Source organism: Coregonus clupeaformis, chromosome 18, assembly GCF_020615455.1.
Source record: "Coregonus clupeaformis isolate EN_2021a chromosome 18, ASM2061545v1, whole genome shotgun sequence".
Taxonomy (NCBI): domain Eukaryota; kingdom Metazoa; phylum Chordata; class Actinopteri; order Salmoniformes; family Salmonidae; genus Coregonus; species Coregonus clupeaformis.
Window position 1 is genome coordinate 33,934,074 of NC_059209.1, and position 12,500 is coordinate 33,946,573.

General features: G+C 49.5%; 1 protein-coding gene across 4 annotated transcripts in view; it reads left to right on the plus strand.

The window, feature by feature from the left end:
* LOC121530716 (tight junction protein ZO-2) overlaps positions 1 to 12,500 on the plus strand; it is a 154,994-nt gene that overhangs the window by 140,182 nt on the left and 2,312 nt on the right. For 3 of the 4 annotated variants that reach the window (XM_041835895.2, XM_041835897.2, XM_041835899.2), the window contains exons 17-20: positions 7,063 to 7,273; positions 8,480 to 8,580; positions 10,612 to 10,836; positions 11,564 to 11,674. In XM_041835895.2, the coding sequence (XP_041691829.2) occupies positions 7,063 to 7,273; positions 8,480 to 8,580; positions 10,612 to 10,836; positions 11,564 to 11,674 (648 nt within the window). Of the gene's footprint in view, positions 1 to 7,062; positions 7,274 to 8,479; positions 8,581 to 10,589; positions 10,837 to 11,563; positions 11,675 to 12,500 lie in introns of those variants that run through there. The other variant, XM_045226850.1, reaches the window with a different exon arrangement.

Below are 12,500 nucleotides of genomic sequence, written 5' to 3' on the forward strand. Positions count from 1 at the left end.
GCAGACCCTCATGCCAAATTGAGTCAAAAGCTTTTTTGAAATCAACAAAGCATGAGAAGACTTTGCCTTTGTTTTGGTTTGTTTGTTTGTCAATTAGGGTGTGCAGGGTGAATACGTGGTCTGTCGTACGGTAATTTGGTAAAAAACCAATTTGACATTTGCTCAGTACATTGTTTTCACTGAGGAAATGAACTAGTCTGCTGTTAATGATAATGCAGAGGATTTTCCCAAGGTTGCTGTTGATGCATATCCCACGGTAGTTATTGGGGTCAAATTTGTCTCCACTTTTGTGGATTGGGGTGATCAGTCCTTAGTTCCAAATATTGGGGAAGATGCTAGAGCTAAGGATGATGTTAAAGAGTTTAAGTATAGCTAATTGAAATTTGTGGTCTGTATATTTTATCATTTCATTGAGGATACCATCAACACCATAGGCCTTTTTGGGTTGGAGGGTTTGTATTTTGTCCTGTAGTTCATTCAATGTAATTGGATAATCCAGTGGGTTCTGGTAGTCTTTAATAGTTGATTCTAAGATTTGCATTTGATCATTTGCTGTTTCATTTGCTGTTTGTTCTCTGTTATAGGGCCAAAAAGATTGGATAAGTGGTTTACCCATACATCTCAGTTTTGGATAGATAGCTCTTCGTGTTGTTGTTTGTTTAGTGTTTTCCAATTTTCCCAGAAGTGGTTAGAGTCTATGGATTCTTCAATTACATTGAGCTGATTTCTGACATGCTGTTCCTTCTTTTTCCGTAGTGTGTTTCTGTATTGTTTTAGTGATTCACCATAGTGAAGGCGTAGGCTCAGGTTTTCTGGGTCTCTATGTTTTTGGTTTGATAGGTTTCTCAATTTCTTTCTCAGGTTTTTGCATTCTTCATCAAACCATTTATCACTGTTGTTACTTTTCTTTGGTTTTCTGTTAGAGATTTTTAGATTTGATAGGGAAGCTGAGAGGTCAAATATACTGTTTAGGTTTTCTACTGCCAAGTTTACACCTTCACTATTACAGTGGAACGTTTTGTCCAGGAAGTTGTCTAGAATGGATTGAATTTGTTGTTGCCTAATTGTTTTTTGGTAGGTTTCAACACTACTTTCCTTCCATCTATAGCATTTCTTAATATTTTTCAGTTCCTTTGGCTTTGATGCCTCATGATTGAGTATTGCTCTGTTCAAGTAGACTGTGATTTTGCTGTGGTCTGATAGGGGTGTCAGTGGGCTGACTGTGAACGACTCTGGGTTGAGGTCAGTGATAAAGTAGTCTACAGTACTACTGCCAAGAGATGAGCTATAGGTGTACCTACTATAGGAGTCTCCTCAAAGCCTACCATTGACTATGTACATACCCAGTGTGCGACAGAGCTGCAGGAGTCGTGACCCGTTTTTGTTGGTTATGTTGTCGTAGTTGTGCCTAGGGGGGCATATGGGGGAGGGAATGCTGTCACCTCCAGGTAGGTGTTTGTCCCCCTGTGTCACGATCGTTTACGGACGAGAAGGACCAAGGCGCAGCGTGATATGCCAACATGTTTATTTGACGAGTAAACACAAAACAAAACAACAAACGAAACGTGAAGTCCAAGGTAGCACACAAACAACATACCTTACACGGAAGAAGATCCCACCAAACGAGGACCAAGCAGCGTGCCCAGGAAGAGCGTATAGCGATGTCACAGGTGGGCAAATGGTGGTAATGGGAGGAGATATTCACGGGGAAAGGGCCATGGGCGAAGGTAAATGCCCAGGCAGGAGAGGAGAAACGGCGCTAACCGTGCCGACGACGGACACCCGAGAGGCAACCCCAAGAACATTTTTTTGGGGGGCACACGGCGTGGACGACGATGCAGCAGGAGGCCGCGATAGGGCTGTTCCGCCGGTTAGCAGAGGAGGCCACCAGAGTAGGGGGGCCATTGGTTCAGAGGGAGCAGAAGGAAAGTGTAGAGGCACGGCGAGAGGAGCTGGTTAGGCAGCAGAAGGAGCGGGGGTTAATGAAGGAACCCAGTCCCGCTCCTCGCACCAATCAAGTGGTGCGTGTCGCCAGTCCGGTCCGGCCCGTTCCTGCTCCCCGCACTAAGCCAGTGGTGCGTGTTCCCAGTACGGTTCGGCCCATTCCTGTTCCTCGCATCAAGCCTGTGGTGCGCGTCGCCAGCCCGGTCCGGCCTGTTCCTTCCCCTCGCACCAAGCCAGTGGTGCGCATCGCCAGCCCGGTCCGGCCTGTTCCTGTCCCTCGCACCAAGCCAGTGGTGCGCATCGCCAGCCCGGTCCGGCCTGTTCCTGTGCCTCGCACCAAACCAGTGGTGCGCGTCGCCAGCCCGGCCCGGCCTGTTCCTGCCCCTCGCACCAAACCGGTGGTGTGCGTCGCCAGCCCGGCCCGGCCTGTTCCTGCACCTCGCACCAAACCAGTGGTGCGCGTCGCCAGCCCGGCCCAGCCTGTTCCTGTCCCTCGCACCAAGCCAATGGTGCGCGTCGCCAGCCCAGTCCGGCCTGTTCCTGACCCTCGCACCAAACTGGTAGCCTGTGGTGCGCGTCGCCAGCCCGGTCCGGCCTGTTCCTTCCCCTCGCACCAAGCCAGTGGTGCGCGCGCCAGCCCGGTCCGGCCTGTTCCTGTCCCTCGCACCAAGCCAGTGGTGCGACGCCATCCCGGTCCGGCCTGTTCCTGTGCCTCGCACCAAACCAGTGGTGCGCGTCGCCAGCCCGGCCCGGCCTGTTCCTGCCCCTCGCACCAAACCGGTGGTGCGCGTCGCCAGCCCGGCCCGGCCTGTTCCTGCACCTCGCACCAAACCGGTGGTGCGCGTCGCCAGCCCGGCCCGGCCTGTTCCTGCACCTCGCACCAAACCAGTGGTGCGCGTCGCCAGCCCGGCCCAGCCTGTTCCTGTCCCTCGCACCAAGCCAATGGTGCGCGTCGCCAGCCCAGTCCGGCCTGTTCCTGACCCTCGCACCAAACTGGTAGCCTGTGGTGCGCGTCGCCAGCCCGGTCCGGCCTGTTCCTTCCCCTCGCACCAAGCCAGTGGTGCGCATCGCCAGCCCGGTCCGGCCTGTTCCTGTCCCTCGCACCAAGCCAGTGGTGCGCATCGCCAGCCCGGTCCGGCCTGTTCCTGTGCCTAGCACCAAACCAGTGGTGCGCGTTGCCAGCCCGGCCCGGCCTGTTCCTGCCCCTCGCACCAAACCGGTGGTGCGCGTCGCCAGCCCGGCCCGGCCTGTTCCTGCACCTCGCACCAAGCCAATGGTGCACGTCGCCAGCCCAGTCCGGCCTGTTCCTGACCCTCGCACCAAACTGGTAGTGCGCGTCGCCAGCCCGGTCCGGCCTGTTCCTGTCCCTCGCACCAGTCCAGTGGTGCGCGTCGCCAGTCCGGTACGGCCCGTTCCTGCTCCCCGCACCAAGCCAGGGGTGCGCGTCATCAGCCCGGTCCGGCCCGTTCCTGCTCCCCGCACCAAGCCAGTGGTGCGTGTGTCCAGTCTGGCACGGCCCGTGCCTGGTCCGGCACCGGTCAGCTGCTCCACTCCGGAGCCAGAGCAATCCGCTCCACCGGGGTCCAGTCCAGCTCCGGTCAGCGGCTCCACTCCGGAGCCAGAGCAGTCCGCTCCACCGGTGCCTGATCCAGCTCCAGTCAGCGGCTCCACTCCGGAGCCAGAGCAGTTCGATCCACCGTCGTCGGGTCCAGCTCCAGTCAGCGGTTCCAGTCCAGACCCAGACGTCAGCCCCTCTCCAGGTTCGGGGTCTCCCACACCAGGATACAGACAGGGCTGGGTACGTCGTGGGAGGAAGGAGAGGGGAAGCAGCGCGCCGAGGTCCAGACCAGACAAGGGGCGCAACAGGGAGGTGGAGAGTAAGTGGTCGTCACGCCCCGAGCCGGATCCGCCTCCGAGGCGGAATGCCCACCTGGCCCCTACCCTGTTATGTTTATGTGCCCTGTCTAGTACATGTCCCTGGGTCTGGAAATGATTGATTTCCCCCTCCAGGATGGAGAAGCTTTCGTCATTAAAGTATGGGGATTCTAGTGGGGGGATATAGGTAGCACACAGGAGGACATTTTTCTCTGTTGAGATAATTTCCTTTTGAATTTCTAACCAAATGTAAAATGTTCCTGTTTTGATTAATTTAATAGAGTGAGTTAGATCTGCTCTATACCAAATTAGTTTGGTGGATGGGACTACCAGCTCTCTGTAACCTAGAGGGCAACCAGTGGGTCCGTCTCCTCTATACCATGTTTCTTGTAGGATGACAATGTCTGTATTTCCGATTTCTTTGGTGAAGTCCAGATTCCTGCTCTTTAGGCCAAAGGCAGATGACCTCAGGCCTTGGATATTCCAGGATGAAATAGTGAAGGCTTTGTGTTCCATAAAGTGTCTAATGTTGTTGGTTGTGTAGTTTGGCCTCAGGCCAGTAATTGTGAGCAAAGCCTGCTGAGCATCTGGTACATGCCATTGGCTTGGGCTAGTGTAAGAGTGGGTGTTGGGCCTGGGTGCAGGCAAGCTCACGGCCTGGGCGTATGTGTGACTTTCATGTTGAGGCTCTCTTTGTGGGAGTGGGGGGCTTGGGGTGGGTAGGAGGGGCATAGGTCTGATCTGAGGGGGCCTAAATGGAGTGTGGGCATGGTTGACTTGGGGGGATGTTAATTGGTGGGGGGTGTAGATGTGGCTGATGGTGCTGTGGTCTGGATGTAGGTCCTCTCTGTGGGGGTCCTCTATGTGTAGGCCCTGGGGGGGTCCCGCAGGTCTGGGAGAGTGTCTCGCTGGTCTGGGCGGGGTGTCTGTTGATCTGTTGCTCCTGTGTGAGGTGTTGGGTCTGCGGTTGAGGGCGATATCCTTTAGGGTCCGGGCGAAGGTGGGCACTGCTGCCTTATATAGGTGGACCTGGTCATAAAGGCTGTTCACGTCCAGGGTGGAGTGGTGGGCCAGGTAGACATTTGGTTTTGAGGCACAGTCACGGGAAATACTTGCGTTTACCCGCTGTATGGTAGTAGGGTGGAAGTATTTTCGTAATAATAATAAAAATAATATGCCATTTAGCAGACGCTTTTATCCAAAGCGACTTACAGTCATGTGTGCATACATTTTTACGTATTTTTTCGTGTTAGCAGGGTTGAGATAACCACTTGTGCGTTGGGGAAAGTAGAAGAAGCTTTTTCTATCACTCCCTTGAGTGATGTGGCCACCCTTTCCTGCTGTGTTCTCAGGTCGTTTGTGCCTGTGTGTATTATTATGTGGCTGGGTGATCCTAGTCGGTCCTCAGACAGAAGGTCTAGGGCGCGCTGGGTGTTTGGACACCAGACAGGGGGGTTGCTCAGAGGGGTTGGGGTCCCAGGGCTTGGGGTTCTTCATTTGTTTGTCTGGCTGTGATGTCGAGGCTATGGTCAGGGTCTAGGGTGTACTGTTCTGCTGCGGTGTCGAGACTTTGGCCAGGATCTGAGGTGGGCTGTTCTGCTGGCTTCTCTGCGGGGGTGGCCAGCTCTCTATTGGGTTGTTCTATGTCACCAGTCATCGTTCTCACCTTCTCCTCCAGCACTCTGATCCTCTCCTCTAGTGCTCTGTTCTTCTCCTGCTCCTGCTCTTTCTCCTGTTGATGTTGTCTCACCACAGTCCAGAGTGCAGACATGTCTCTCTCTACCTCCAGCTCTCCAGGTCTAGTTAAGGGGGTGTTGTTGTGCTGGACTGTTGTCTGGGTCTGTGCTGACTGGAGTGTGTTCACCTGCTGTTCCAGCTCCACCTGCCTTACCTCCAGCTGGGTGAATTTATCCTTCATTTCAATGAGGGAGTAGTACTCTGTGCTAGGAAGTTGACTTTCCACTTGGGGTTGCTCTGTGGGGTTATTTAATGAAGAGGTCTGGTCTGACCCGCTCGGGGTGGGGGTATGTTTCTCAAGGGAGAGCTTCTCCTGCTGAGCTATTTCTTTGTCTTTGATTAGGTGAAAGTCCAGCTAGAACTGTTTGGTGCTGCCTTGAACCAAAACGGTTCCAGATTTATAGAGATTTATATTAGACGACTCAGATTCCTTGTTGTCCAGTATCCTGAGTTTCCACCCGTCGCTAACACCCCCCCTCTCAACAGAGGGGTAGTGTGCTAGTATAGCACTGTGCCATGCCAGGGGATGGTCTGTGTGGAAGATAAGGTTGCTTATGTTCCCATTTTTATAAAAATCAGCAAAAAGTGTCACCTGATTTCCCATAAGGAGCTTCATTTTGTACTCTTTTTGTGTCTTATCATTCTTTACATTCAGAGGGTACTGTATTTTAATGACCTCTGAACAGCGGGGGGTGCTTCTAAGGCCTCTCCATTTGGTTGGGGTAGACTGTGCGACTCTCCTGCCATTGTTGGGCTCAAGGGCTTTGACACCTCTCACTTCAGTGCTAATTGAAATTGTATCTCTTTGTACTAGCAAGCTTGGTAGCATTAGCATTCAGTCCTTATAAAGTAAAATATATCATTGTAATGTATTTTTCTTCTTGGTTTTTTAAAGTAAAAAATAGCTTCATACTAAACATGACTCACTCAGTTCCAGGTTGGATGGTGTTTTCAGGTTTCTGTTTGTTTGCCAGAGCATTTGCTGTATAGCTTGGGAATAGTAATCCTTGGTAGTAGGAAGCCTTCCAGGTAATTCCAGGTAATTCCGTCCAAAATCAGGTTGTAGGTTTGGAGTTTTGGTTTGGAATGAAGGTTATGTTGTGGGGGGTAGCATCCTGTATATGTCCCTGCCAAAAAATCCTACTTTATCTAACTCTAAATCTATATTTGTTGTTAAAAATGCAGGAGCAATGTCTTTGAGCTCTCTCTCTCTCTCTCTGTCTCTCTCTCTCTCTCTCTCTCTCTCTCTCTCTCTCTCTCTCTCTCTCTCTCTCTCTCTCTCTCTCTCTCTGTCTCTGTCTCTGTCTCTGTCTCTGTCTCTGTCTCTGTCTCTGTCTCTGTCTCTCTCTCTGTCTCTCTCTCTCTCTCTGTCGCTCTCCCTCCCTCTCTCTGTCTCTGTGTCTCTGTCGCTGTTTCTCTGTCACTCTCTCTATGTCTTTCTCTATCTTTCTCTCTCTCTTTCTCTCCATTTATGTCACTCATTGTCCTCCACCATGTCCCCTGTAGGACAAGCATGCCCTGCTGGATGTGACTCCCAAGGCGGTAGACACACTGAACTACACCCAGTGGTACCCCATCGTCATCTTCTTCAACCCAGACAGTAAACCAGGCATTAAGTCCATGAGGCAGAGGGTGATACCTGGATCCAACCGCTCAGCACGCAAACTATACGAACAAGCTGTCAAACTGAGGAAGACCTGCTCTCACCTCTTCACTGGTTAGACACACACATGAATCGACTACACTAGATACACATAAACACACACAGACACTCTCTCTCACACACACACACACACACACACACACACACACACACACACACACACACACACACACGATGCACTAGAAACAGATAAACACACACTCACACACACTATTATCTCTTTCTCTTCTCTCCCCCCTCTCTCCCCCCTCCCTCTCTCTCTCCCCCCTCCCTCTCTCTCCCCCCCTCCCTTTCTCTCCCCCCTCTCTCTCTCCCCCTCTATCCTCTCTCCCCCTCCCTCTCTCTCTCCCCCTCTATCCTCTCTCCCCCTCCCTCTCTCTCTCTCCCACTCTCTTTCTCCCTCTATTCTCTCTCCCCCCTCCCTCTCTCTTTATTTCTCTGCATCTGTTTCTATTGCTCAATCTTTCTCTCCTCCCTCCCTCTCTCTCCCCTCTCTTTCTCCCTCTATCCTCTCTCTCTCCCCCTCCCTTTATCTCTCCACCTCTCTTTCTCCCACTATCCTCTCTCTCCCCCCTCCTGCTCTCTCTCCCCTCCCTCCCTCTCTCCCCTTCCCTCCCTCCCCCTCTTTCTCCCTCTATCCTCTCTCTCTCCCCTTCCCTCTCTCTCCCCTCCCTCTCTCCCTCCCCCTCCCTCTCTCCCCCCCTCTCTCCCCCCTCCCCTTCTCTCTCCCACTATCTTTCTCCCTCTATCCTCTCTCTCCCCCCTCCCTCTCTCTTTATTTCTCTGCATCTGTTTCTATTGCTCAATCTTTCTCTCCCCCCTCCCTCTCTCTCCCCCTCTCTTTCTCCCTCTATCCTCTCTGTCTCCCCCCTCCCTCTCTCTCCCCCCTCCCTCTATCTCTCCACCTCTCTTTCTCCCTCTCCTCTCTCTCTCTCTCCCTCCTGCTCTCTCTCCCCTCCCTCTCTCTCCCCCTCCCTCTATCTCTCCCCCTCTTTCTCCCTCTATCCTCTCTCTCTCCCCTTCCCTCTCTCTCTCCCCTCCCTCTCTCTTTCCCCCTCCCTCTCTCCCCCCCTCTCTCCCCCTCCCCCTCTATCTCCCACTCTCTTTCTCCCTCTATCCTCTCTCTCCCCCTCCCTCTCTCTTTATTTCTCTCATCTGTTTCTATTGCTCAATCTTTCTCTCCTCCTCTCTCCCTCTCTCCCTTCATCCCACCCCCTCTCCTCCTCTCCCCCCTCCTCTCTCTCCTTCCTCTCCCTACAGCTACTATTGAGGTGAACTCGGCCAACGATGCGTGGTACGGCAGTGTCAAGGACTCTATCAGAGAGCAGCAGACTCAGGCTGTCTGGGTGTCTGAGGGGAAGGTAAACACACTCACCATGGACCCATAACTACATACTATACTATTCTATTCTATTCTATTCTATTCTATACTATACTATACTATACTGTACTATACTGCAGTGGTTCCAACCAGTGTGTCCCGTGGAATGTGCATGGAAATGTAATACATTGAATGTCACATGGTTCCATCTGTGTGGTTGTTTTAAGTCCAGTGTTCTCAGGCTGTTGTTACATTAGTATCATTTGAGGGGTGTGCATCACGAGCAAAGTCATTGTATTATTTTACTTCATCTGTGGAAACCATTAGCACAGGCAAGTCTGATTAGGCTTAGCCAGAGTCATTTATTTCTTAATATATGGCTCTGGGCTTAGCTATACCACAGCCTCTGCCATAGAAACAAACAGAGCATGACTTTGTGTCTGTGTTCGGAACTTTACAATGCAGAAAGCCGCTCATCTCTAGACCAAATCGTTAAAAACTAAAGACCTATTTTACCGGAGCTATACTCTACTAAACTGTACACGCTATAATCTGCTATACTCTACTCTACTAAACTATACGCTATAGTCTACTACACTCTACTAAAATATATGATATAGTCTACTATACTAAACTATATGATATAGTCTACTCTACTAAACTATATGATATAGTCTACTATACTATGCTCAACTATACACTATATTATACTATACTATACTAGACTATACTCTACTTAACTATACACTATACTCTACTAAACTATACACTATAGTATATTATACTCTACTAAACTATACGCTATAGTCTACTATATACTCTACTAAACTATACACTATAGTATATTATACTCTACTAAACTATACGCTATAGTCTACTATGTACTCTACTAAACTATACACTATAGTATATTATACTCTACTAAACTATACGCTATAGTCTACTATACTCTACTAAACTATACGCTATAGTCTACTATACTATACTATACTATACTATACTATACTATACTATACTATACTATACTATACTAAACAATACACTATAATCTACTATACTATACTAAACTATACGCTATAATCTACTATACTCTACTAAACTATACACTGTAGTCTACTATATTCTACTAAACTATACGATATAATCTACTATACTCTACTAAACTATACACTATAGTCTACTATACTATACTAAACTATTCGCTATAGTCTACTATACTATACTATACTAAACTATATACGCTATAGTCCACAAAACTCTACTAAGCTATACACTATAGTCTACTATACTATACTCCTATTCTCTTTTATACACCACTTGTACTATTTCGATTCCTATATTCTAATCCCTGTATTATCTATATGTTTCAATCATGTTCAGTAGAATAGTCTTACTGTCTACTTCAATTCTCTATGATATTCAGTGTTTCTTCCTTCCAAGCGATCCTTTTCTACCCCCTTTAATATAGTGAGAACTTCCTTTTCTACCCCCTTTAAGATAGTGATAACTTCCTTTTCTACCCCCTTTAAGATAGTTAGAACTTCATTTTCTACCCCCTTTAAGATAGTGAGAACTTCCTTTTCTACCCCCTTTAATATAGTGATAACTTCCTTTTCTACCCCCTTTAATATAGTGATAACTTCCTTTTCTACCCCCTTTAAGATAGTGATAACTTCCTTTTCTACCCCCTTTAAGATAGTGATAACTTCCTTTTCTACCCCCTTTAAGATAGTGAGAACTTCCTTTTCTACCCCCTTTAAGATAGTGAGAACTTCCTTTTCTACCCCCTTTAAGATAGTGTTAACTTCCTTTTCTACCGCCTTTAAGATAGTGATAACTTCCTTTTCTACCCCCTTTAATATAGTGATAACTTCCTTTTCTACCCAGTTTCAGATAGTTGTAAGTTGTTCCCTCTATATTTCCTGTGTTGTCCTGTGTTGTGAGCATACTCTCTGTGTGTGAATCCTTCTGGTGCTCTACAGCTCGGTTCTTCTTTCTTTCTTCCTTTTTTGTTTTTTCTTTGTTTCTGCTTCCTGTCTGTACACCAAGATCCATCATGTGTCTCTTTTAGCTGGATGGGACGGGGACGGACCTTGATCTCCACGACGACCGCATGTCCTGCCTGTCAGCCATGTCGGCCGACTACCTGAGCATGGACAGCCGACTGGCCAGCGACTATGATGACACGGCGGACGAGGGCGGGGCTTATACGGATAACGAGCTGGACAATGAACCGACCGACCAACTACCGGTGTCGGCTATAAGCCGCTCCTCTGAGCCCGTGCTGGCAGAGGAGGTTAGAGACACACCGCGACACACACACACACACACACAGACACACAGATGCAACCCACTTCAGAGAAGATTGTGATGTCCTAACTTCACAGCCGCTAGTCTATTGAGAGCTGTAAGAATCTCGTCTGCCCTCTACAGTTGAAACACATCATTACACCAATGAAATCTGTCTCCAGTCCAGTCTATGCCTAAGTGACCAGAATCAATACCATCTGGTTAACATTTATTTGGGTTGTTTCAGGAACCCAATGTGTCCAATTTAATTTAGCAAAACATCCGTTTTTTAAATAGAGGCTATTCAGCACTATGATAATAGTGGACCCAAAGGCCTGTGGCCAGTTTCTCTCTAGTACAGTACTCTAGTAGTTAGAAAAAGACTGGAAACACTGGCAGGATGACTTTAACATTTCATAAGGGAACTGTATCATTGGCTGTGCAAGAATCTTCAAATCTTTGTGTGTGTGTCTGGCTGTCTGGCTGTGTGGCTGTGTGGCTGTGTGGCTGTGTGGCTGTGTGGCTGTGTGGCTGTGTGGCTGTGTGGCTGTGTGTGTGTGTGTGTGTGTGTGTGTGTGTGTGTGTGTGTGTGTGTGTGTGTGTCATAGGGGTAGGAGTATATAACAGTTTTACATACTAACATGGCATGGTGTGACCTTTGACCCAGCCTGTAAATCTACGTGGTACTTGCTGTTGACCTTGCCCTGTGTGTCTGTGTGTGTGTGTGTGGTCAGATCCTGCGCAGGTGCAGTGCAGAGATCCGTGGTGGCGTCAGGAGGGTGGGCAGCAGGGAGATGCTCAGCAGTGCCAGCCCAGCACACGTGTTTGTACCTGACCCCCCCAAGGTGAGACACCCACACACGCTTGACTCTGTGCTGAACTCCATCATCAATTATTTGTGGAACTATCATTACATATTTCATGCCTCTCTCTCCACTCATGTGTCCCATGTCATTGGCCAGTCAGGCTAGTCTGTGTTTAGCCCCATGTCATTGGTCAGTCAGGCTAGTCTGTGTTTAGCCCCATGTCATTGGTCAGTCAGGCTAGTCTGTGTTTAGCCCCATGTCATTGGTCAGTCAGGCTAGTCTGTGTTTAGCCCCATGTCATTGGTCAGTCAGGCTAGTCTGTGTTTAGCCCCATGTCATTGGTCAGTCAGGCTAGTCTGTGTTTAGCCCCATGTCATTGGTCAGTCAGGCTAGTCTGTGTTTAGCCCCATGTCATTGGTCAGTCAGGCTAGTGTGAGTTTAGCCCCATTGCTCTTATAGTCACTTTCTGACAACACCCCTTAGCTCTCACACTCCCCTTCCCTCTGAAGAATGATCTGATCTGGAGAAATCACGCCCGCCGTGGCTCAGATTCCTCCAACGGCAGCTTCAACGCTGGTACCTACTTAGCCTAAAGTGACTCCCAGAACTCTCTGTGGTGCTTGAAGACTACATGCTACAAGACCATGGTGCTTGTCTAGGGAGCTGTGAGGGGAACGGCACCTCCTTACCTTCAGGCTCTGATCAGACCCTACACCCAAACGAGGGCACTACGTTCATCCACCTCTGGCCTGCTAGCCCCCCTACCTCTACGGAAGCACAGTTCCCGCTCAGCCCAGTCAAAGCTATTCGCTGCTCTGGCACCCCAATGGTGGAACAAGCTCCCCCACGACGCCAGGACAGCGGA